This window comes from Pipistrellus hanaki, assembly GCF_964339955.1.
Source record: "Pipistrellus hanaki genome assembly, chromosome: 1".
In the NCBI taxonomy this organism is placed as follows: domain Eukaryota; kingdom Metazoa; phylum Chordata; class Mammalia; order Chiroptera; family Vespertilionidae; genus Pipistrellus; species Pipistrellus hanaki.
The window spans coordinates 55,790,565-55,816,101 of record NC_140503.1 but is presented as its reverse complement, the minus strand read 5'-3'; the positions used below and the strand labels follow the sequence as shown (position 1 = coordinate 55,816,101).

General features: G+C 38.2%; 1 protein-coding gene across 1 annotated transcript in view; it reads right to left on the bottom strand.

Moving 5' to 3' along the window:
• Positions 1 to 827: 827 nt before the first annotated feature.
• SECISBP2L (SECIS binding protein 2 like) overlaps positions 828 to 25,537 on the bottom strand; it is a 49,991-nt gene continuing 25,281 nt past the window's right edge. The window contains exons 12-18 of the mRNA XM_084871709.1: positions 21,500 to 21,669; positions 20,569 to 20,701; positions 18,678 to 18,840; positions 16,014 to 16,234; positions 14,947 to 15,101; positions 12,447 to 12,666; positions 828 to 3,785 (exon numbers count right to left, since the gene is read on the bottom strand). Coding sequence (XP_084727835.1) covers positions 3,103 to 3,785; positions 12,447 to 12,666; positions 14,947 to 15,101; positions 16,014 to 16,234; positions 18,678 to 18,840; positions 20,569 to 20,701; positions 21,500 to 21,669 — 1,745 coding nt within the window. The 3' untranslated portion in view covers positions 828 to 3,102. The remainder of the gene's footprint in view (positions 3,786 to 12,446; positions 12,667 to 14,946; positions 15,102 to 16,013; positions 16,235 to 18,677; positions 18,841 to 20,568; positions 20,702 to 21,499; positions 21,670 to 25,537) is intronic.

The window sequence follows — 25,537 nt, the reverse complement described above, 5'->3', positions numbered from 1 at the left end:
TTTAAGTTAAAAAAAGATAAAATTTTTAAATGGATGTTAATGTTCTAATCTGTTGGCACAACACACAGAAAATACTTAAAATGACAGTTTTTTTAAGCAAACAGCAGCTTTACAAACAGTAACACTTATTTATACATGTATTAAAGTAACGCTGTGTTGAGATTTAAGTTTTCTGTTAAAGAGAAGAAAAATGAATGTAGAGTTCACTACTCATTTGCACGTTACAATTACCACCCTCCCCACCTCCCCCAGTTTATTAAGAAATCAGACAAGTACATTATTTGGATATTAATTTCTCAATATTTAAACTATGTAAATTCCTTTTGACTAATTCATTTCCAAATACTGGAAGCATATAAAATACCATCTCTGCAAAAATGACATCCAGTCAAAGCCTTTAAAAACTTTTCAATGTATAACAGATTATTTTTCCCATGTTTAGTCAAAAGAAATATATTACATCATTTACAAATATATTTAAACCAGAACTTAAGCTAATATGAACATTTGTCTTTTGAGAAGTAATCTCCACAGTAAACAAACCTACTGAAGCAGAAATCTAGTTTTGGGAGTGCAATTCATATTGTAATTCAGATACTTACATATTGAAGTAGAAATCTAATGTTAATTGTTGCCAGTAAAACCACCTCTCTACACTAAGAAAAAAAATCACTTTCTTATTTCTTGTGATGATAAACCCTTACTCAAGGTCTCCAAAGAGGCACTCACCCCAGACCCATAAAAAACCATTTCCTTAATTTTACACCACCTCCTGTATATAATGTACACATCCCAGAATTTATCTAAAGGAAACAAGTTATAAAGACATGATTAATATTTATTTAGCATAGTTCAACATAACAATCTTCCCTTTAATAAGTGGGGGCTGTCCTCTAGGCGTGACCTGTCTCATATAAAAAGGCTGTGGTCCCTGGGTTTGCTGGCAGAAGATGCTGCACGTGCAGGAGCGTCTATCGGACAAGGAGTTAAACACTTCTAACGTCTACAGCAAAAGGAAAAGTTATGGGTGTTCCTAAGATTTCCTCAACTTCTTTTTTGATACAAATGTCAAAAATCTAAAATGAGAATTCTCTCATTCAGAAGACATATAAAATATAAGAAACCTTTGAAAAGCCCTTATCTTGATCAAGAGTTACTGAATTACTGACACCGAACAAAGGAAATTTACACCATTAAAAAGTTTGAAAAGCTTTTAAGTTCGTTTTTAAGATTGTCAGTAGTTCAAAAACTCTATCATTTCTTTAAACCACCTAACACTTTCAAATGTGTAGGGACAGTAAGATCTGCCACATACAAATCCATGATTTTATTTCAGAGGCTTCATACCTTACATGTTGTGTTCCTTTAAATACTGGATACTTTGTGCTTAAAGAACCTATTCTGGAGTTTGGACAGGACAATAGAATAACATCCCTTTTTAGCACACTGATAAAGTTGACTGACTGACATTTTCTACATAGCAATGCTCTTCAACTTTCACAATTCATAAATATTAAATCATCAATCAAGAATCTGATCTCTCCAGTAATTAAATGCCAACGTTATAAAAACATCAAAACTAGCACAGTAGTCCCAATGAGTTCAGTCAAGAATTGCCTAATTCTCTCCCTCCTGCCTCTGTGAGGCAAAGCCTGCCCTATAAAACCAGGGCAGGAAAAATACCCCTCCCTCCTCAGTGCCTGCTTTTGGGAGCTTGTAAGCGTAAAGATGGGGTGTCTGTGTGTCTGCTGGTCAGTTGGGGGTGGGTTGGAGGGAAGACACAAAAATAGGTAATTTGTAATTCTCCCACCATTACATAAACTTGTCAAGGTCACCACTACCATTACCAGGTAGTATTAGCTCAGTATTTCTCCCAGCAGGTATACATATTCCTAGAGAAGGGCAGGGATAAATAATAATGATCAAGTATTAATACCTGTGTATGGCTGCATACTATAAATCATCTGATAGTTTCAGCACAATTAGAACAACTTGCTCTTTTCTTCAAAACTTCCTCTTCCAAGCCTTGATTATCAGGATATATGTAAGTTATGTAAAGTTCCTTTCCCTGACCTCCTATCAGTAACTATGGTTAGTGTTACAAGGCAAGTGCTTGAGGCTAAAGGCAAAATACATATATTTCAAAAAAGGTGAAATGGTTTCTTACTCAGGACAAATTTGGATAGCCCATCAAATCCCTATCTCAAAGTTAGAGAGTCCTGAATCAGAAGCATGCAAAATAATACACCAGTATACGACTTTGTTTATGAATCGTTATCAATTAAGAGCTGCAGTCATACAATCAGTTATTCAATATCAAAATTTGCCTAACTTTATGTAAATATGAGTATGTACAAAGGCATTCCTGAGGTAAGCAGCAAATCTGAGACAGAACCTGAAGGTCCCATCATGGGTGACTTTTCATAATTAAATACAACATCTATCACTTTCCATAAATGAGGCCAACTCTAATCGTGGGGGCCCCTTTGCCAACCCACATACTGGAGGCTGTTCTAGCCCATCCCAACTGTGATCAGTTATTACGGTCAGTGACTTCTGAAACAAGCATTTGTGGACCAAAAAAAGATGCATCAATTCTTAACACAAAACACTTTGGGAACTTAGTTATGCTCAGCTTCTTTTTTTAAGTTTTCTAATTCTACTGCCAGTTCATTTTTGAAGAAGCCCAAATATTTTGGCCAGACAGGTTAGAGTGAAAGAAGGGTAATCTTGAAGCAAACATTGATAACTGCTCCTACCCTTAAAACCTTGATCTTTAATTTTAGAAGTGACTCTCAATAAGTATTGTAAACTTATTTTCTTCAAAACTGGTCTTGTTCTTTTTTAAATAATTATTTTCTATAATAAAATAAGCTGAAACAATTCTGAATTTCCCACAGTTCTTAGAAAGACACTTAGATGCTAATTAAAAGCTAAGCTATAGGTCATAACAAAACAAGTAAAAGACAGCTACAAAAATATTTCTGTCGGGAATTAAATACATATATTAAATATTGGACAGTGCAAAATGTTGAGATGAAGCATAAAAGATAATGGCTATAACCCTTACATGGTTGGAGATAGAAGCAGACATTTCCTGAGTTAGAGATCTGGGGGTGTAGGGTTAGAATCGGAGTGCTCGCTGCTCAGAGAGCTGCAGTTGCTGGGCTTCTGCTGCTCCGGGCTTGCTTGGTGGTCAGTAGTCCAGGCCTCACTGTCCATCCCTGGCTCCAGCACCTCAGGCACCTCTGCTTCCTCTTCCCCACTTTGCTCTGCATTGTCTTCCTCAGAACCATTAAGGGTTTTCCCAAGCTGAAGAGTTTCCATTGTTCTCTGGGTCTCAGAGACCCAAGACTCAATTCTACTATTGAGCTGTACTTCTACAGATATGGGTTCATGGGTATAATCCTCTTCCTCCTCCTCTTCTTCATCCTCCTCTTCTTCAAGCATGCCAGGAACAAGGGTGCTGGTGGTGCTGGTGATGGAGGAATTCAAAATATCCCGGCAACTCCCATCCAGAGAGCCGGTCTCCGTGCTCTGCTGCGAGGCCCATTCCAGGTCGTCCGGCTTCCCTTCCTCCTTCTCGCTCACTGCTGGTTTCCCAGGGTGTGCAGCTGAGGTAGTACTGCCTGTGGCCACTAAAGATGGCTGCTTACCGACAGGGGCTGTGTCAAATGGAAGTTTACTGGATTTTTCAGATGTGCTGTGTCTACAGGGAACCTCTCTCTCATTTTCTGATGTTTCCAGACCATCTGAAGTTTCCACCATGTTTCTCCAATTTGTTTCTGCAAATATCAAACAGATTTTTTAAAAACCAGAACAATGTTTCAGAATTATGCAACCCATAAAAGAGGGAAAAACAAACTACAGAAATTTATTGGCTCACTAACTAATTGGAAAAACGAAAACTTTAGATTGTTTTAGTTTAAATGTTATAAAGAAAACAATTCTCACAAATGTGCATTTAAGATTAAAAAAAAACAACAAAAAAAAAACACAAGGAGGCAAAAGTAAATATATTAATGCTTGAAAATGCAAAAGATCTCGTACCAATTGGAGCTCATTGGTATGTTCATATATAGTATTCATGTATTCATGAAAATCAATAAGTTGCCCAACTTTTTTTGGCTGAAGTATACTAGGCTCAAGAATCCACAAGTCATGGATGGTAGAGCCAAGATGTCCAGCAGAAATAGTTCTGATTTGACTGGTTTTACCATGCTCCCTTAGCAAGTTACCTAAGAGCTGTCTTGTGGCCTATAACGGGACTAGGATTTCCATTTATAAGCAAAGAAGCCACCCATGCATTTCTAACATGTGTGAAACTCTGTTTTATAATATACATGGCTTGGCTTACCAAGTGACTTTGAGAACAAAAAAAAAAGTATTATTATGTCTAATATAGTGGTGATAAAGTCAGATTATTTTTAATGATAGTAAGTCAATTAAGAACTAAAAATGTACAAGGAATCAAAAGATAAGACAGCTCTCCTACCTCTTTATTTTCTTTTATTTCTCAGTTTACATTTTTTCATTTTATCTTTTTACTAGTGGCCCAGTGCAAGATATTTGTGCATTGGGGGCGGGGGGGGGGGGGGCGAGGGAGGCGGGGGCCTCAGCCCAGCCTGCACTCTCTCCAATCGGGAACCCCTTGGGGGATGTCTGACTGCTTATTTAGGCACAATCCCACATGGCCTTTAAGATCGAGCCTAAACTCGCAGTTGGACATCCCTCTCACAATATGGGACTGCAGGGTCCTAACCATTCACCACCTGCCTGCCTGCCTGATTGCCCCTAACTGCCCTCCCCTGCCAGCCTGACCTCACCTCCAAATGCTCTCCCCTGCTGGCCTGATCTCACCCCCAACAGCCCTCCCCTATAGGCGTGGTTGCCCCCTCAACTGCCCTCCCCTGCAGGCCTGGTTGCCCCTAAGTGCCCTCCCCTGCAGGCCTGATCTACCCCCCAACTGCTTTCCCCTGCTGGCCTGATCAGAGGTGGGGCTGATCAGCAGCCCCCGCGGAGGCCCAGAGAGAAATAGAGGCACAGCTGCTGGCGAAGCCAGGAGAGAAAGAGAGAGCAATGGCTGATCAACAGCTGCCATGGAGGCTGCGGATCAGTCCCTGCCTCTCTCTCCAGGCCTCTCTCCGGCCGGATCTGCAGCCCCCTCAGCAGTCAGTGCTGGGCTGCCATGTCCACATCGGTGGCAGTCAGTGCTGGGTCGCCACAGCAACCCAGCACTGACTGCAGGACTGACTTCCAGTGTTCAGTTGAACTTTCTGTCTGTCGTTATGGACCCTGGGTTTTTATATATTAGGATTATTGAAGAATAACTGACATATAACTTATTAGTTTCAGGTGTACATTCCAATTTGATATTTATAGACAGTAAAATGATCACCACAATAAGTCTAGTTAACATCCATCATCGTAAATACTTAAAAAATTGTTTTCTTTGTGATGCGGGCTTTTAAAATCTCTCTTAGCAGCATTCAAATATGCAATACAGTATTATTAACTATAGTCACCATGCTATAAATTATATCCCCATGACTTATTTTATACCTGGAAGTCTGTGCCTGTGGACTGCCTTTATACATTTTGCCAACCCTCAACCCACTTCTCTGGCAATCTCCAATCTGTTCTATCTATGAGCTTGGTATTTGTATTTAAAATGCAAGTGAGGTCATACAGTATTTATCTTTTTCCATCTGACTTATTTCACTTAGCATTATGCCCTCAAGGTCCATCCATGTTGTTGCAAATAGCAAGCTTTCATTCTTATTTATGCCTGAATATTCCATTGTATAAATATACCACATCTCCTTTACCCATTCATCCAACAATGGGCACTTAGGTTATTTCTTTATCTTGGCTATATAAGTAATGCAGCAATGAGCATGGGGTTGCATATATCTTTTTTAATTAGTGTTTTCATTTTCTTTGGATAATTACCACAGAAGTGAAACTGCTGGATATGACAGTTCTATCTTTAATATTTTAAAGAACCTCCATACTGTGTTCTATAGTGGTTTTACTGATTTACATTCCCACAGAGTACACAAGGATTCCCTTTGCTCTACCATCCTTGCCGACATCTTTTTTTTTTTTTTTTTGTCTTTTTGAAAATAGCCATTCTGACAAGTATGAAGTGATCTCTCACTATGGTTTTAATTTGCATTTTCATGATGATTAGGGATGTTGAGCATATTTTCATGTGTTTGCTGACCACTTGTATGTCTTCTTTAGAAAAATATCTATCAGCTCCTCTACCCATTTTTTCATTGGCTTATGGGTTTGTTTTATCTTACTATTGAGTTGTATGAGTTCTTGATATTTTAAAAATATTAATCCCTTATTAGACATATGATTTGCAAATATTTTCTCCCATTCAGTAGGTTGCCTTTTCATTTTCAGGCGGTTGGTCTCCTTTGTTGTGCAGATTTTTAGTTTGATATAGTTCCACTTATTTCTGTGGGTTTCTTAAAAATAAAAATCCCCTCCTATTTGCATTATAGTTGCTATTATATTTTAAAGGTATGATCAAGCTATGATGATAAAACAAGCCTACTCATCCTATATAATAAAAGCCTAATATAAGTGTCTGACAGTTTGATGGTTTGACAGTTCGACCAGTCACTATGACGTGCATTGACAACCAGGGGGCAGACACTCTGACCAGTAGCTTATCTTGCTGCAGGGGTCTGAATGACTGGGACTGGGTGATTGTGATGCGGGCTTTTAAAATCTCTCCAGAAATGCCTTGGAGTCTTCCTGCGGTTCCTCCCTAGCCCCAATTGTGCACCAGTGGGGTCCCTCAGCCTGGTCTGTGCCCTCCCACAATCCAGGACCCCTCAGGGGATGTCAGAGAGCTGGTTTTAGCCTGATCCCTGCAGGCCAGGCTGAGGAACCCCACCAGTGCAATCCACTTTCTGGGCCTCTAGTATTAATATATTCAACTTTATTGTCACCTATCACTGTATAATATAGACCATATTTCCAATACTTGAAATCAGAGCACATGGTTTGGAACATCCTTTTCTGCAGTGCCTTCAAAGTATAAAACAGGTCCTTTCCACTCTCACTCCTACCTCATGAAAAACAACAACTCCTTCTTCTATAGTCTCATTCTCGGTTAGTAACATCTTTTTCATGGTCTCAAAGCAGAAGAAATCTTATAGTAATCCTTCATCCTATCTTTCTCCCTTATGACATGTCTTTATTTCACTGAAATCATAACTGTACCATGTCACTTCTAACTTAAAAACTATTAAACGTGGTCACTATTGCCTCAGCTTATGCCTCTTTACCTAGCTGTACATCTGTAATATCTTCCCAATTGGTTTTGTGAATTGGTCACATCAATGTCTTATGGGCCTTCTATTACCCCATTTCCCCGAAAATAAGACAGTGTCTTATATTAATTTTTGCTCCCAAAGATGCACTAGGTCTTATTTTCAGGGGATGTCTTATTTTTCTATGAAGAAGAATACGGTACACATTTATTGTTAAATGAAAATAAAGGAAATTTATTACCTGTATACGGTATGGTAGTACGGTAGTTGTCAACACAAACCAGACAACACAAACTGTGAATCCTACAGTATCAAGAATTTACTCATTTATTCAATGACAATCATGTCATCATCTTCTGGAACATCATCATAACAATCCAATTCCTGAATTTCCTGGTGAATTTGTGACTCCATTTCTTTCAGAATCAGTGGACCAAATCTCTCATGTTTAGCAATAGCATTGAGACAGAGCCTGGGGGGGCCTTATTTTTTGGGGGATGCCTTATATTTCACTCAGAAGGAAACCTGTAAGTAGGTCTTATTTTCGGAGGATGTCTTATTTTTGGGGAAACACGGTATCCTGGTAATCCAAACTCCTTAGCTTGCTGTAGCCAAGCCCTTCATGACGACCCTTATCTATCTTTCTGGTCCCATTCATTCTAACCCCAGCCATGCATTCCACCCTCGGGATCACACTGATTTTTCACTGCTCCCAGAAGTCATACTCTATTTACAAGTCCTTGCTTTGCATAGCTGTTATTTCTGTATGAGATGTGTTTCCTTATTTACCTTTCAGATACCTCCTCTCTCCTTCTTGATAACCATCTAAAGTGTCAGATCCTTTGTGAAGCCTTTCCTGACACTCCTCAGAAAGACAGTCAGTTATTACCTGAACTCCAACAATGCTTTTTTGCATATACTGTTCAAAGCACTTGTTTTGTGCTTGCTCTTTACCCCTCCCTCCCTTTCTCTTCATTACAACTCCTGCTCATCTGTATTTCCCTATGGTTGGCATATAGTAAGTGCTGAGGGGTAAAACCCCTATTAACTAAAAAAATTTCATGTATACATTATGCAAAAACAAACTTTAAAAAGGCATAACATTTTTTAAAACTTCAGTTGCATATTTACATTTCCTCCCAACCATTTTTTCTCCTTCAAATGTATTACAAGAATTCATGTGGGGTCTTAGAAAAGTCCTACCTCCCCCATGACAATGAGTCAAGGAATAGGAAAAAGGAAAGAGGTCAGTAAGTGGAGGTCAGCTGACCTCTCTGAAGACTTAGTCTTGGGCATTCACCTACTTAGTAGGTGAGCTGAAAGCCACCTTCAGAAAGCAAAGGAAGATAGATCTTGAAAGCAGAGACAAGGAACTGTGCAATTATCCATCAAGTATCTTGTCACAATGATCAAAGAATCATTGTGATCACATATCCACAGGGCCTCCCAAGGCTCCCTCCTACCTTAAAGTAATAGGTGAAGGTTGATCAATAACTGATGAGCATACAAACACATGAACACAATGGGAGAAACACAGCAGGTGTAAAAGTGCTGCTGGAAGAGGACTGGAGGATGGCGGTGGAGGAGCAAAGCAGGCAATCTAAAGCCAGAACAGAACAGCGAGGCATCCCCTTTTGAAGAAGTTAAAGGAAGGATCAAAGATCCCAACAAACCTGGAAATAGTACTGATCCAAATCTACCCTGCTTAAAACTTGTTTATTTTAGCAGAACTTATTACATAAAGCTCTTCTTTGCTTTTTAATCTCTTCCATGCTTTTCTGTTTCTGTTTACTGGTTCTTTGTAAAATTAACTTTTTAAAAACTTTCAAGTCACTAGTGGGTTTGTTAGAGGATAAAGTGTGTGTATTTATTCCTTCAGTCAGCATACACAAAGAAGCTTTCTTAGTTTTTTTATAGTAGAGGAACAAGCAACTGAATTCAAGAGCCTACAGAGGAAGAGGTGGTGGCAGAGGATGAGCAAGAAACTCAGAAGGAATGGACTAGACATTGAGGTTGTCCTCCCTCACAACTGCCTGCTGAACACTTACTGTTTGGTCCTACTGAGAATTCATTCAACAGGCAGGACATATGCATCATACTGGCTAATAGTACAGGTTCCAGAGCCAGACAGACCTACTGTGACAAATTAGTTACCTCTCCGTCTTAGCTTCCTCATCTATAAATTGCTGTACAACCCTAGCCAGTATGGCTCAGTTGGTTGGAGCATATTGTCTTACACCAAAAAGGTGGCAGATCGATACCTAGTCAGGGCACATACCCAGGTTTTGGGTTCAATCCCTGGTCAGGACACATGCGGGAGGTAGCCAACTGATGTTTCTTTCACCCTGATGTTTCTCTCTCTCCCTCTCTCTCTCTCTCTCTCTCTCTCTCTCTCTCTCTCTCTCTCTCTCTCTCTCTCTCTCTCTCTCTCTCCCCCCTCCCCCCCTTTCCCTTCCTCTCTCTTAAAAATAAAAGTATCAGTAAGTGAGTTATTATATATCAAGTGCCCATTATGTGCCAAGTCCCCATTCTCAAAAAACTTGCGGCTTAGTTGGGATTTATGTCTGAAACTATTTGTTTCACGTAAGTATGATAGAATTGACACTCAGCTAAGGTGGAAGAAAAACATAAGTAAAGAAAATAAGGGGTGCACAAAGGACACTAAAATTGGACTATTACAGAAGCCTTTCTTTTCTACCCTTTCCCATATTTGTTTTTACTTTAAACCATAGAAACCAAAAGAAAACATTTTAGAAATATTGCACCAGGATGACATGGAACACTCTGTTTGTTTTCTAACCAACAGTCATTACCCATCCTCTTCCTGGTTAACAGAACTAAATTTGAGATGTACTTGAACCCATTCCGAGGGGATGAATTAAAATAGCTTTTATACCATCAGTTATCCCATTCCCCTTTGCCAAATATTCTCTTGCTCATTCTTCATGCAGCTATGGTAAAAGTAACCAACATGATCAGCTCTAGCCAAATAAAACAAAAGAAGTCTTCTGGAAATCTTCCTTCGCTGATAAAAGGAGCACACTGACTGAACCAGAAGGTTGACTACAGCTATGATGCCCAGAGGCACAGCAGCTATTTTTAAACATGAGATGATAAGCATAAGAGGAAGCCATGGACTGAGAATGAAAGAACAAAAACAAGGGACATCGATGGCATTGTGAAATAATTAAATATCCTAATTTCTTAGGCCACATTAGTGGGTTTTGTGTTTGTTGCTGAATGCTTCTGATACAGAGAATACTTTATGCTTTGCTCTCAAAGTTGTTATGATTACTTTCACTTAATTTTGTTGGTGTCCTGATAAATTAATTCATTAGGCCAGAATCTTTAACCAGTTAACAGCTACGCGTCCAAAACGGAAACCATCCCCACATCCCACGATATTTTGAATTAATTTAAAAAATCATTTTGAAGAGAATATTATAAAAATAAATATATTACAATTCGGGTGTTCTTGAATATTTTCAGTTGAAAATTCTCAAGAAGAAAATGATTTTAGAGCATCTATAGATGCCTATGGCATGCAGAGGGTAAGGCTCTAAATCCATTCTTAGGGTTCAACCATTCTTGGGGCTCACCGAACTTTCACTTGGAATGGGATTTTATATATAATCAGATAAAACTAAATCCACCAGACAGAGGGTGAAAAAGCCAAGGTAGGTTAAACACTTTAAATCTGGTGCTTTTTAAAAATATCTAAATCCCTGAGAGGTTCCTTTCATAACTTTTATGCACCCAAATGAAGATTAATTACTGTTGTTTGCCCAGACCCACAACTTTATGAATTTATCTTATCTTGCAGTTTGCCTTTGAGATCTGGCATATCACTATATAGAGTGTCCTCATTCTAAATGTTGGCACTTTGTCTTCTTTATTTTCAATTAATATCACTCCAGCCAAAGAAACACATCTACCTCTATTCCAGTACCAGCCGTCCTTGACCAAAAGTTCCCTAAAGGCCCACAATCTTGATATATTGTCTTCGGTCTGTAGTGCTGTCAAAAGTATTCCAAACATTTAACTACAATGACAGACAGACCAGGAAAAGTGGGAGAAGAAAGGAAGAAAACCACTCAGTTTTCTATTGTTAAGTTTTAGGTGGCAACCGCATATTTGGTAAATTTTCAGATAAACAGATTAAAAAGAGAAAAGAGAAAAGACAAAAAGCCAAGTTGAAAAAAATGGCTATACTATTTAAAAAAAAGAATAGGTGAAAAAATCAGAAACTAGATCAAGAAAGTAGAGAATTTAAATGTTCAAAATGTGATAGAACCGAGTATTACGGTCCAAAGGCAAGGAAACCACTAAGAGGTTTTATAACATTAGACTGAATAGTTAGTATTCAGGTTTTTTGTTTACTTAGTAAATATAAAATTTTAATAAATGTGCATAAATAGAATAAAACATCCCAGAATTTACTGTTATAGGTCATAAATAAGGTGCATTTTGCTTTTAAAATCCTTTTGGGATTTTTCTTTTTTAAGACTATGGAATGTGACTAAATTTCAGGGTCTCCCAGAAAGCATCAGCCCCAAATTGTCTCCTAATTTTTAAATTTATTTTTATTGATTTCAGAGAGGAAAGGAGAGGGATATAGAAACATTAATGATGAAAAAGAATCACCGATCAGCTGCCTCCTGCATGCCCCCTACTGGGGATTGAGCCCACAAGCCGGACAGGTACCCTGATTGGGATTTGAACTGTGACCTCCTGGTTCATAGTTTGACACTCCACCACACCGGTAGGGCACCCTCCTAATTTTCAATGGCTGTGATTTTTTAAACCAAAATTTTAAGCAAAATTTGAATAATCACTAAGATAAAAACAAAAATAGCATGGAAAGTCATTTTCTAATTATCATAATCTAAAAATAATTTCAAAATTTAAGTCATGTAAGCTAGACAGTGAAAGATAAGTATCACATGATCTCACTCATATGTACAATCTAATGAACAAAAGGGATCAAGAGACAATAGAAGCATAGACTGCGGAATCTCAGGGGGGAAGGTGGGTGGAGGGAGTGTGGGTAGAGGAGGTCAATGGAAGGGAAAAAGGAAATATCTGTAATAATTTCAACAATAAAGATAAATTTTTAAAAATGTAAGTCATTTTTTATAATATGCAACAACTTACCATATTCCTTTTCATTTACTTCAGAGATGGGCTCAGAAATAACACTGCAGAAGGAAATGGCGCTGGCTGCTGAGGGATTCCGTGAATGCCCCATATGGTGTGGCACCTTCTTCACGTTCTTTAAGGCTTCCTCCGCCTGCTCTTGCTCCATTGCTGCCACCATGTCTTTATAGGCTTTCCTGGCTTCCTCAGTGAGTTCTACTAACTTATTAAACAGGCTCTAAAAAGAAAGAGATTTTGAGTAGTCCATTTTTTTGTTATACTTTTTATTCCTATTACTAACAATAAATCTCCGCTGTTTCAGAATCAGATCTACTTTCAATCATCACAAAAACCAAATAGGATGCGAACCACAGAACTTTATAAAATACTTTGTAACTTAATATATTGTTTAATGGTAACAAGACTGAGGAAATTTCCTGATTTAATACTAGTCACTACATGTGATATATATTAAAAGTTCTTGGAGAGTTTATTAATCAACTGCATGCTTTAGCATTTGGCACTACAGTGGATACAAAGACCACTAGACCACCATTCTGCTTTCAAGAAACCTTCCATGTGATTAAAAGGAGAAAACAAAAGACAACTATGACTCCAGGCAAAAATATTATAACTGCCTTATCACGTACAAAGTGTTCTGTCCTTTGGAGAAAGTATCAAATCTAACCGCTGGGCATCAGTGAAAAATTCACGAAGTAATATGATGTGTAATACAGGCCTTGAAAAATATGCCTAGGTACAATTTTGAGAGATGGAGAGAGTGTATTCTTACTCATGCAGGTAAAATCATGAATAAAGACACATAGAAAAGTACAAGGAATGGCCCAGCGGCTCAGTGGTTGAGCATCAACCTGTGAACCAGAAGTCACCCTTTGATTCCCATTAGGGAACATGCATATTTAAAAAACAAAAAAACAAAAAAACTGAAATAAACCATTTAAAAAATGGGGGGGAAGGGAGGAGCCCAAGGAATGGCCTTGGCCAGAGTAGCTTCGTTGGTTGGAGCACCGTCCTGCATATCAAAAGGTGGTGTGTTTGATTCTTGGTCAGGGCACATACCCAGGTGTGAGTTAGGGTATGTATAGGAAGCAACCAATCAATGTTTCCCTTACTCTAAGATCCTATATAATAAAGAGGTGATATGCAAATTGACCCTCACACCTTCACACAATCTGGCCACCTCCATGTGGTCAAAGATGGCTGCCCCCAGGTGGTCACAAGATGGCCACCACAAGATGGCCAGCAGAGGAGGACAGTTAAGGGTTACCAGGCCTGCAGGAGAGGGCAGTTGAGGAGGACCAGGCCTGCAGGGGAGGCAGTTAGGGATGACCAAGTGGGCAGGGGAGGGCGGTTGGGGGCATACTTATGTTAAAAAAAAAAAAAAAGGCAAAATTCACAAAAGCATTAAAGTTGTACTTCAACAATCATGAAGTCTAATGATGTCCAAAAGAAAAATGAAGTTTCCACAGCTACCAGAGAGACAAACAATTATTTTTAGTAGATCTTACATCATAATTCAATAAGCTTCAACTCTTTTTAATGTCTTGATTTAGTATCACAAGACACCCCCCCCATAGCATAATTTTTTTCTTCTAAGTTATCATTTTAGTATAAACAATAACAAAATGAAAGCATAGCAAGAAGCATCATGATCACCCCCCCCCCCCCACAACAGGAGGTGGGGCTGGCCAGGCAAGCTCCTGTAGCACCTTCCCGCCCGCTGGCCACGCCCCCAATGGGCTCCCACCACCCTCATCAGGCTGCAGCTCCTCGTCCTGGCCAGCCATGACCGATAGCCTCCCGACCCCAATAGCAGGTGGGCCAGCGAGCCAATCTCCTGCAGCCCCTCCCCCTGCTCAGCCCCATCACAGACTGCCCCCCCCCCAACCTTGGCCAGTCAATCACCCATGGCCCCTCCCCAGCTGGTCCTGATCAGGCCCCATTTGGGCCGGCTGGATTCAACTATGTAATACTTGATCATTGTACATGCCCTTGGCCGGAATTGAACCTGGGACCCTTCAGTCCGCAGACCGATGCTCTACCACTGAGCCAAACCGGTTTCGGCTAGAAATTTCATTTTCTAAAGTAACATCCTCTCCGATTAAAGGATTCATTTTTCTCTACTCTGAGTAGCAGCACAAAATGTACCCAACATACACATATTGAAGAAAATTATTTTATTATTTTACATAGTACCTATAATATTGGATAATCTTTACCCAGCAGTTAAATAAATGATCAAGTATTACATGGTTGAATCCAGAAGAAAAAAAACACTGAAGCAGAAATAGGAGCTAAAAATCTTTTCAAAAAATGCAGTAGGATTAACTTATGAAAGAGTTTCATCACTAAAAAAGGAAATGTAACACTCAAGAATGTTCCTCTCATTCTTGGAGAGTTATCATCTCACTTCTCCAAACGCTTAAATATAACAATGGCATGTGTCAAGGGGGCTGGGCAGGGCGAGTGAAAGAGGGTGTGTCTTCCAAAGTCTTACCTCAGCACCAAAGTAGTTGAAGATCCCCACTACACTCACAGGAACCAGCTTGTTCACACAGCGGCCCAGAGCTTTTCTTCCAAGGGCAAACACAAAAGGAATTTCTTGTTCCCGGGCCATGGCTATAACATTATAGAGAGCCTCATCCAGGCCACCTGAGAAAGTCAACACATCCAAAGGTTTTAGAATAACTGTTTTCTAAATAGAGCTATTTTAGCACCCAACATTAAAGCATAAAACACAGCAGCAAAGAACTCTATGAAGGCCTGTGGCACTTAGGCTATTCCATACATTTTCCCTATTTGAATTTGTACTATTTATGGATATATGTACATATTTTCTTTCTCCCCAATTAAATTCCACAACTCCCTAGTATCCACAGGAATCAGCATATCAGGAGTCAAATTTCTATACAATAAACATTTGTTTAAAATTGTTAATAGTGGTTGATTCTTTTATTTAACCTCTCAGCTCAAATAGCAACCTATCACATGTAATATTACGCTACAATTTTATTGGAATTTGTCCCCTAATGCAGAACATGCCTAATACTGCTACTTGATGCATTTGTCTACTCCAATCACCCAAAGTGGCAACTTCATGAAAAAGTACAAATAAGGGTACATGACATAGTACGGAATACTTGTGTGCCAGTTCACTTAAGAACCTCTGTATTAACTTCCGGTTTCTAAGGGGCAAATCTCCATCATAAGCAAGACAAAAGGTAATGAAAGGTAATGTAAAAAGGTAAAAAAGTAGAATATATTTGCAGTGGTAAAGAAATGTACTCTTACTAGTCCCCACTCTGATTATAACAGAGGGCACACTTGGCTGGCCCAAATTAAAGCCTTCACTGGTAGTCCATAGATGGGAATTTTCTTTACAATCCAATCTTAATTTTATTACTTAATTTCAGGTACTGAAATATATTTTCTTTCCTCACATTCAATATTATGCCTCATACCTAAACTCTGCTAAGTCATATGACTTCCATTTTAAAATTGACTTTACATCCTACGATTACATTAAATAAATATTAAAATACTTCAAAAGTAAAATATTCATACCTTTTGACTGGATTTTTTCACAGTTTGGAGAAATTATAACACACTTGATCTTGTTTAACTTCATATGTTTGGTAACCTCCCTCAGACCCATAACCAGCCGTCTCCTCGCTTTTGCTCTTGCGGGATCCTTCTGATAGATTCGTTCCTGGAAACTGACAAGCTCTTGAAGAAGAAGAGTCACACATTCATCAATCTCTTTACAAAGAACCTGATTACAATACCTATAAAGGAAACAAAAAATAAATAAGTTTGTCCTCATTTATTTTTCTGCAACTATAAAATTACTTTAGGATAGAAACAGATCAAGTCAGAGGTTTTCATAACTATTAAATCTTTAAAGTATCTTATTCCTTCAGTCAATTAGAAAAACAGAAGAGTTTTCCTGAATTACAGGAGATTTACGTAAAGGATAGATCAACCTCAAGGAGGTACGGTACTATCTAAATTCCCAATACTAAATTCCTGAGAATATAAATAAAATGTTAGCCTGCTTATTAGATAAAAAAGAAGTATGTTTTTGGTAAGGAGATATGATACTTCATTCAAATGAATATTAAAGATGCTTCTAGCCGAAACCGGTTTGGCTCAGCGGTAGAGCGTCAGTCTGCGGACTGAAAGGTCCCGGGTTCGATTCCGGTCAAGGGCATGTATCTTGGTTGTGGGCACATCCCCGGTAGGGGGTATGCAAGAGGCAGCTGGTCGATGTTTCTCTCTCATCGACGTTTCTAGCTCTCTATCCTTCTCCATTCCTCTCTGTAAAAATCAAATATTAAAAAATAATAATAATAAAAAAATAAAAAAATAAAGATGCTTCTAGTAAATAGGAAAGAAATATAACTGTAGATGCTTACTGAATACTCTAATACCAATAATTCATCCTCTTGGATAAGTCACAATATCTAGGCATTGTTTTCCCTCAACCATAAAATACAGAGTTAACTAAGATGACTTCAATGGTCCTTCTAACTCCAAAAACTACGGCCACGGAGGATAACTCAGTAATTAAATTCAAACAAAAACATCAAAGCAACTGAATGAGGTTCTTAGTTCTATATATGATAACAATATAAAATAATAATAATAATAATAATAATAATAATAATAATAAAGGAAATAAGTGTGAGGCCGCTATAGTACTTAATTTTAGGAATTATTTCCTCTTAATATACTGTACTTTTCAAGTTCTAAACCCTAATCTCTTCCATAAGCAAATCTCTACTTCTAATTACACTATAGAGTAGAAAAAATCTATGCCTGCCCTTTTTCAGTAAAAAAAAAAAAAAAAAAAAAAATCTGCTTTGGGAATTCCCCCCCCCCCCCCCGTTTATGTGAAAAATGTTTAAATAAGTACAACTATGACATTCTACAGAAGGGAAGATAAAACTGGACTGAGGAAAGATCAACTATCTTAAAGTATGCAAAATTAAAGAACAGAACATCAAAAATGCAATTTTCTTCATTCTGTTTTTCTTTAAGCTGTTTATTTGGTATGTATATAGCATTTTATGTGCTAAGTTTCCTTTGCTTCACATCTGTTATTTAACATTAAATTAACTCCCCAAATCAAGAAGTACTCGCTCAAAAGAATAGTACAAAGAAAGGGAGCAGAACAACCAATGTGCTTTGGATTCACACAGATTTTATTTCACCCTGGAACTTGTTCATTGTCATTTTTAAAGGTAAAATTAATTCATCTGCACAAAGGCAAAAAAATAATTCATCTACTGGCTGCCTCCTGTATGCCCCATTTTAGAATATTAAAATTCTAAAATCCTTCACAGCAATAACTGTTAGTTCAAGGTTATTCACAAATTGCCAATTTAAAACTTAGAAATATTTGCTCAAAATAAATAGCTTTATGTAATAGTTTCACATAATGTAATTTTTGAATCTTGGGCTTGGGGTTAGAGAGGGTTTTTTTGAAGGGTCAATAATATAAATTAAAAAGCAAAAGCACTTGGAGTGGGAAACCTAAAAGTGCACAGCATTTTATATATACAATGTAACAGACCAAATTTCCAGGATATAAACATTATCTAATATAAAAAGAATATATTTACAGCCAATTTACTTTCACATGAACATTGATAACTGATGGAAGGCAAATGCTTTAAATCAGGGGTCTTCAAACTACGGGCCGCGGGCCACATGCGGCCCGCAGAGGAGTCTGATCCGGCCCGCCAGGTTTTTTGGGCAGTGAGCGCAGCCGAGGTTTTACAGTAGGAATTAGTAGTTCATATAGTCCGGCCCTCCAGCTCTCTGAGGGACCGTGATCTGGCCCCCACTTTAAAAAGTTTGAGGACCCCTGCTTTAAATATAACAAAATTAGCTTTTAAATCTGAAACAACTTAAAGATCTTTAGTATTTTATCTGCTCAACCCACCAAGTAATAATGACAATACTATATTCAGAACTACATAAACTATTCAAACTCAGTAATGAGACTAAAACTTACTCTCTCGCCCTAACCAGTTTGGCTCAGTGGATAGAGTGTCAGCCTGTGGACTGAAAGGTCCCAGGTTCGATTCCAGTTAAGGGCATAGGAGATGTGCAGGAGGCAGCTGATTGATGTTTCTCTCTCGTTGATGTTTCTAACTCTCTATCCCTCTCCCTTCCTCTCTGTAAAAAATCAATAAACTATATTTAAGGAAAAATAAAACTTACTCCCTAAATCTTTTGCTGTGGATTTTGGTTATTGTTGAAGACGCCATTGGACTGCCTATCCCCGAACTAGCTGGAGAGCCTTGTGACACAGGTGTCATACAGTACGGAGAGTTCTGACTTGCTGGAGAGAGTGAAGTATCACTGGGCATGCTCAGACCAGTATCTGCAGAAAAGTGGGGTGAGAATAAAGAATTTAGAAACTTCAAATGCTGAAAATGCAGCTCTATATTAAAATAAATACAATCAATATAATTTAGAATGGCAGTTGTCTTTTGCACCACTTCCAAATTCTCCAGAAGCTAACAAGTTGGACACTGTTCATATCACAAATAAACATTTCTCATACATACGAAAATGAAATCTTCCTACTATCTCTCAAAATATACTACCCTTCCTGGCCCCCCTCCAAAAACTTTAAGCATGGCCCACAGGTCTCGAGAAGAGATGAGAGAAGACCAAATGACCTAAAACATGTACAGGTATTAACTTCTGTACCAGAAGATCATGTTACTCATGTCCTTCATCTCTATTTGCCTTCCTGTTTCTTAGAAATCATTTTTAAAAAACTGTACAAATTCCCATCACTGCTGCCAACGATGATTCTACTTTACTCATTCTCTCCACACCACTCCTGATTCTTGGGCACCACCCTAGATTCTCTCTCATTTGGTCTTTGTGTCTGTGCTCAGGCAGCCACATTTTTACTTATTTTTTAAAATATTTTTTATCGGTTTTTAGAGAGAAAGAGAAAGAGAGAAACATTAATATAAAATAGAAACATCTACCGGCTACCTCCTGCATGCCCCCTAACTGGGAATGAACCCACAATCTGGGCATGTGCACTGACCAGGAATTGAACCAGCAACCTTTCAACTGTTCAGAACAGGCAGCCGCATTTTTAGATGCCATCTAACTCAAATGCCTCCTTAGGTTACTGCTTCTTTCCTAAACACCTAAACTGAGGAGAAGAGTTAGTATTTGTATATTCATCCATTAACTAGTAATTATACATATAGCGTATCTCCATATACAAAAGCAAGACCAGTACATTTCCTGATCTTCTCATCCTCACCCTAGTTACTAAAGTATACATGATAGGTATTTAATATGGGATAAATACACCTAAATACAAAGGCAGTGATACTTGAGAGTAAAGGGAAATCATAACCATATATGTCCTAGCTAAATAATCCTTAGAAGCAAATTCATTTTTCTAAACACACTGGAACACTGATACTTAATATATAAATAAATCAGATTTAAAATTGGTGAAAATTTTTGAGGAATAAATATATACCAGCAGAAAAAGGGACCTTGCCAAGTCTCTTCTTAAAATCTTTCTTTCACAGTAGTATAATTTTAGAAGGAATCTATAGATTTGTCAAGGTCCCAACTGGAATCATATGTGCTGGCTACTGTATGTTCTAAATCTTAGTGACCAACTGGACTGTGTGTTATGACAGGCTGTGCATTCTCTACTCATTGTGGCATATGCATTAATTCATGACAGCAAGAAAGAGCATCAAGAAAACAATTCACTTGAAAACAGACCTATGAAGAAAGACAGCTAAGTTTTCCAGATATAAAAGAAGAGAAATGAAAAGAACTATGACAGTTACAGAGGATACATTGGCGAGATCATAATTATGAAGGGTTTACAATAAACTTAGGATTTAAGTCTCAAAAATGCCAACGACCTGCCATATACTACTACTCACCTCCTTTTAAATATCTCCCTATAGAAGCATCTTCAAATGAAATCACTCTCAAAAATAAAGAAATTTAGATGAAATATAAAGGAGAATAATATGGTAATTAGTGATGGCTCACCTATCGATTAAAATGCTCTAAACCAATCCATGAGAAGATAGGGGAAAGGGGGGAATCTTACCTTCCTGGGAAACAATCTCCTGTGGCAAATCATCAATAAAATCTAAGTGCATTTCTATTGGTTCCTCAGATCCCAAAAGATTGTGGTCCACAGTTAAACGGCCCTTCTTTTCCTCTCTTTCTTTCAAAATAACCTAAAAGTCATTACCAGTCTTTCATTACTGATCACACTTTAAGTATGTATACTGAATATAAAATTTTCACTATTACATGTATAGTAGTAGCTTACTTAAAAAATGGACATGAGGATTTTTTATTTAGTTGGCTACACAGAAACTGACTGGCAAAAAAGAAAATGTAATTTCAGGTACCATAGCTGAAGAAGGTACTAGATCCAAAATAAAGGGAGGAAATTATGTTCTAAACTACTATAGCTATCTAAGCATATCTACTTCGGTCTTTAAATACTGGGTGGCAGCACCTAGAGTTACCCTGAAAATGGATCAAATTAGAAGTTTGGAAACCAGGTCATAAAGTTACAATAGATTTATATTTTGCAGTTTTCAATTATTTGGACATGGATTATCTCCTCCTAGTAACAACACTGAATTAAACAGAGCAGTGCTATTACTTAACATTTATAAAGAAGATGAGGTAAAATTTGCCTAAAACTACATGACACCACTTAAGTTAGTATTAGAATCCAGAACTTCTCATTCCTAGCATCCAATGTTTTGGGATGCTAAATGTTTAACTTAAAAAAAAAATCTTATAAAAAGAATTTACTATCCAGGGCCCTGTTCAATACAGACAAATAGCCATGGAAGCTGATGATATATCCCCAACCTCGAATTAACTTTATCATCACCTTTATGATAATGCCTATCAACATTTCATAATAATCTGTTGGCTAAAATGCCACACTACTGATTGCAAAACAGATTTAAATTCTTATTTGTCCTATAAAATAAACATCTCAGATTTTGGTTTACCTTTTTAAGTGCTGTGGGCCGTTTTAGTTTTACAATTTCCTTCTCTTTTCCTTTTTTTGCTTTAGAGGAAGTAATGTCCAAAGAATTAAAGGATGTCAAACAGGGCTGACTTTTGGTTAAAGGTTTTCTGTTAGTAGAATCTTTAGTGTGAAAAGAAGCTGCAGTGACCACTAAAAACAAACAAGAACATTAGTTTTACTACTACTGCCAATTCCACATAGTTTCAAATTCTCTAATGGAAAATCTACAAAAACAAGAACATCCTCTTCTTGTGGAAAAACAGACATCAGATTGTCAGAGCAGCACAGAGCCATGAGCATCCCTCAGATACAGCTTTTATCCTTTTTTTTTAACCTCCGTAATATAAAGACAAAGCAGGTGCAGTCAACTAATTTAGCAAATCTAAAGTAGGGATATTTAAGTTATTAGTTCTACTCTACTCCAGCAGCCCTCAAGCATATCAATTTCTGCAATTGGTCTCCAAACAGAATCATTCTACCTCTGACAGTTCAGAACTCTGCACCTCCCCTTTGTCTCACTAAATGTGTGTCATATATTCGAGTCACACTTCCATGTAGTCTAGCCCTCATTTCATTCTGTCATTAAGAAGGATCTCCCTCCCCCAGCTGCATTCTCAGTACTGTTCAGCAATTTTATGCCTAACTGATACCCTCATTCTCCTGTGGCTATCCCCAAATCCTTTGCCAATCTTAAACTTTAATCTCAATCCTCTCACTTTATCAGACAAGTTTTTCTGCTACTGCTGAGAAGATACTATCCAATATAAACTTAGCAGCCTGAGAGGAGGCAGCAGACATCCCCTTACTCCATCCAAGGCTCACTAATCACCTGTGTTCTTTCTTTTTTAATATATTTTATTGATTTTCTACAGAGAGGAAGGGAGAGAGATAGAGAGTTAGAAACATCAATGACAGAGAAACATCCATCAGCTGCCTCCTGCACACCCTCTACTGGGGATGTGCCTGCAAAGAAGGTACATGCCCTTGATCAGAATCGAACCTGGGACCTTTCAGTCTGCAGGCCAATGCTCTATCCACTGAGCTAAACCGGTCAGGGCTCACCTGTGTTCTTAATCCCATTTCAGGATTAATTCCATAAGAATTTGCTCCATCCCTTTCCCCTTAAATCCCCACAAACCTTGACCCTTAAATCCCCTTAACCCCTTGACCCTCCATCCCCTTAACCCTTAAATCCCCACAAACCTTGGAGGGAGGGAGGGAAAAAGGGAGGGAGAGAGAAAAGCAAATCAATAAACCCCTTCCAGAAAAGCAGCCAATTAGGTTGCTTGGAGTAAAATAAATAAATAAATAAATAAATAAATAAATAAATAAATACCTCTTCCCTTGATGGGCTTCCCCTCAAATTCAGGTATCACTTCCCCTTCCCTCCTTGTTAAAATTCTGAATAGTCTGCATTCTCATCATCACTTCTCAAATCATTACAACCTGGTCTCTGTCCTATACACTTTCGTGAAACTGCTATTGTCAAGATCACATATAATATCTTGCCCCTGCCAAATCTAATTCTCTTGAGTCTTCATTCTTTGTTTCTTTCAGCATTTGGTACCACAGATCACATCTCCCTCAACACCCCCACCCCCCAATTCTAACTCTGCCTTCTGTAACAACACTCTCCTATTTTCTCATTCTTTCTTAAACCTATTCTTTGTCCTTTAAATCTAAGCATTCCACGAGGCTTTATCCCTGAAGATCTTTTTTTTTTTTTTTTAACTTTTCTTGCCCTGACAATGTTGTGTATTTCCATCGCTACAACTTCTCTATTTAAAACTTCCTGACTTCTAACCTAAACTGCACAAGCATACATAACTGTAAGTTAAATGGGAATCACCACGATCTCCCTAACTAGCACTTCTTCCCAACCAAATTCTTCTTTCATGATCCTTATTTTGTTAGGTTTCATCACAGCTTTTACCATCACCAAAATCCTTGAAGCCAGAGAGTTTGCAATCATTTTTGACATGCTTCTGTATTCCATCAGTAAAAAACAAACAAACCAACCAACCTCAAACCTATCAATTCCTTACAAGCTTTTCAAATCTCTATCATCATCTACCTTTGTTTGGACTTTCCAAAAAGTTGATTTCTTTGTAATCAACACTTCCCAATGTAAACACTGGGGACAGATTATAGGTTATCCTCTATCCACCAGTGAAGACTCCTACTCCCCCTTCAAAGCCCAGTCCAAATGCTATCATATATGAAGTCATGTAATGTAAAATCTTCTCCATACCTCCCTGTGGACATAAATTTCTCTTCTAAAGGTTCACAAAACTTAACTTCCCTAAGAAGCTACTTTTCATTAGTTATTTGTGTATCTCCTTCTCCTTGATTAGAATATAGTCTTTCCACTAGTATATCTTTCCTTAGCTATAACCAGAACACCGCTAAATCTGTTCCATTCCCTATAGTCCTTTACTCTTAGTGAGATTTTACTGACACTCTCCCCATCTCAACAACATGCAACTCTAAAGCTTAGTATACATTCAATATTATTTTTACTAACTAGAGCTCTTATGCACAAAAATAGTGCACTTGGGGGCGGTCCCTCAACCTGGCCTGCACCTTCTCGCATTCCGGGAGTCGTCAGGGAATGTTAATTCTTTTATGCCAGACTGATACCTTCAGAGGAGGGGCCTAAACAGGCAGTTGAATATCCTTAGCACTGCCAAGGAGGGGAAAGAGACTCCAGCCACCGCTGCTGCACTCGCCAGCTATGAGTCCAGCTTCTGGCTCAGTAACACTCCTCCTGTAGAAGCACAATGACCACCAGGGGGAAGCTCCTGCGTTGAGCATCTGCCCCCTGGTGGTCAGTGCATGTCATAGCGACTTGTCATTCTACCATTTGGTCTATTTGCATATTAGCCTTTTATTATATAGGATAGTTAAGTTTCAGACTGGATGGGTTACTAATAATTTAAATATTTAAAGAATAGAATTAAAGTTATACATTGGTACTTATGTTTTCATTTAAAAACATTAGATCCTTTACAAAGGTACAGAAAAAACAGAAAATTCAATTCTTCCACTCAACATCAGTGCTTTTGATTGGTTCCTTTACCTTCCCTTTATCTTATTCATCTTCTAAAACAAAGACTCTGAAAAGAAATGAGGAATGGCTGGGGATAGGTCAATGGGAAAAAGGAAAGAGGAGGAGGGGGAGAAAAAGGAGGAGGAAGAGGATGAAGAAGAGGAGGAAAATGAGAAAGAAGGAGGAGGAGAAGGAGGAATGAAAAGGAGAAGGAGAAGGAGGAAGAAGAGGAGAAGGAAGATGAGGAAAAAGAGGAGGAGAAGGAGAAAGAAGGGAGCAGGAAAAAAGCTAATGACTAGACTCCAGATTTTTTTTAGAAGAGGAGGAAGAAAAAGAAGGAAAAGGAAGAAAGAAGAAGAAATGAGGAAGAATAGAGCTGCTGAGTTCTAAATTTGACAAGGTTTGCTGAAATATAATTTACCCTTTCAATAGAAAGCCAAGTCATTCTCTCTCTCTCTCTCTCTCTCTCTCTCTCTCTCTCTCTCTCTCTCTTCTCTCACTCTCACTCTCACTCTCATTCTCTCTCACACACACACTAATAAAAACTCTAGTTTCCCATTTGGTTTTAAATTGAATAATTTAACAGAGAGCCAAATTACTAATGATTCTTATTTCAACCTTTAAAGAAGAAAAAAATTTGGTTGGTTCAAAATGTACACCACCTGACATCTGAACAGACTTGAGGGACCTGAAGGAACAAGCTATATTGATATCTGAGGAGAGAGAGTTCTGGGAAAATGAAACAGCAGCACAAAGATGCTGAGCTAGGGGCATGTTGGGTGTGTCTGTGAAACTGCCAGGGAGCTAACATGACTAGAACAAGCTACCAGGAGAGAAGAGTGATGCGGGTATAAAAATAACAGGATAACCTAAGACACGGCCTAAGCCTCTGGCTTTACTCCAAGTGAGATGATGAGCTACTGAGGGGTTCCCAGCAGCAGAGTGATATAATCCAGCTTATATTTAAAA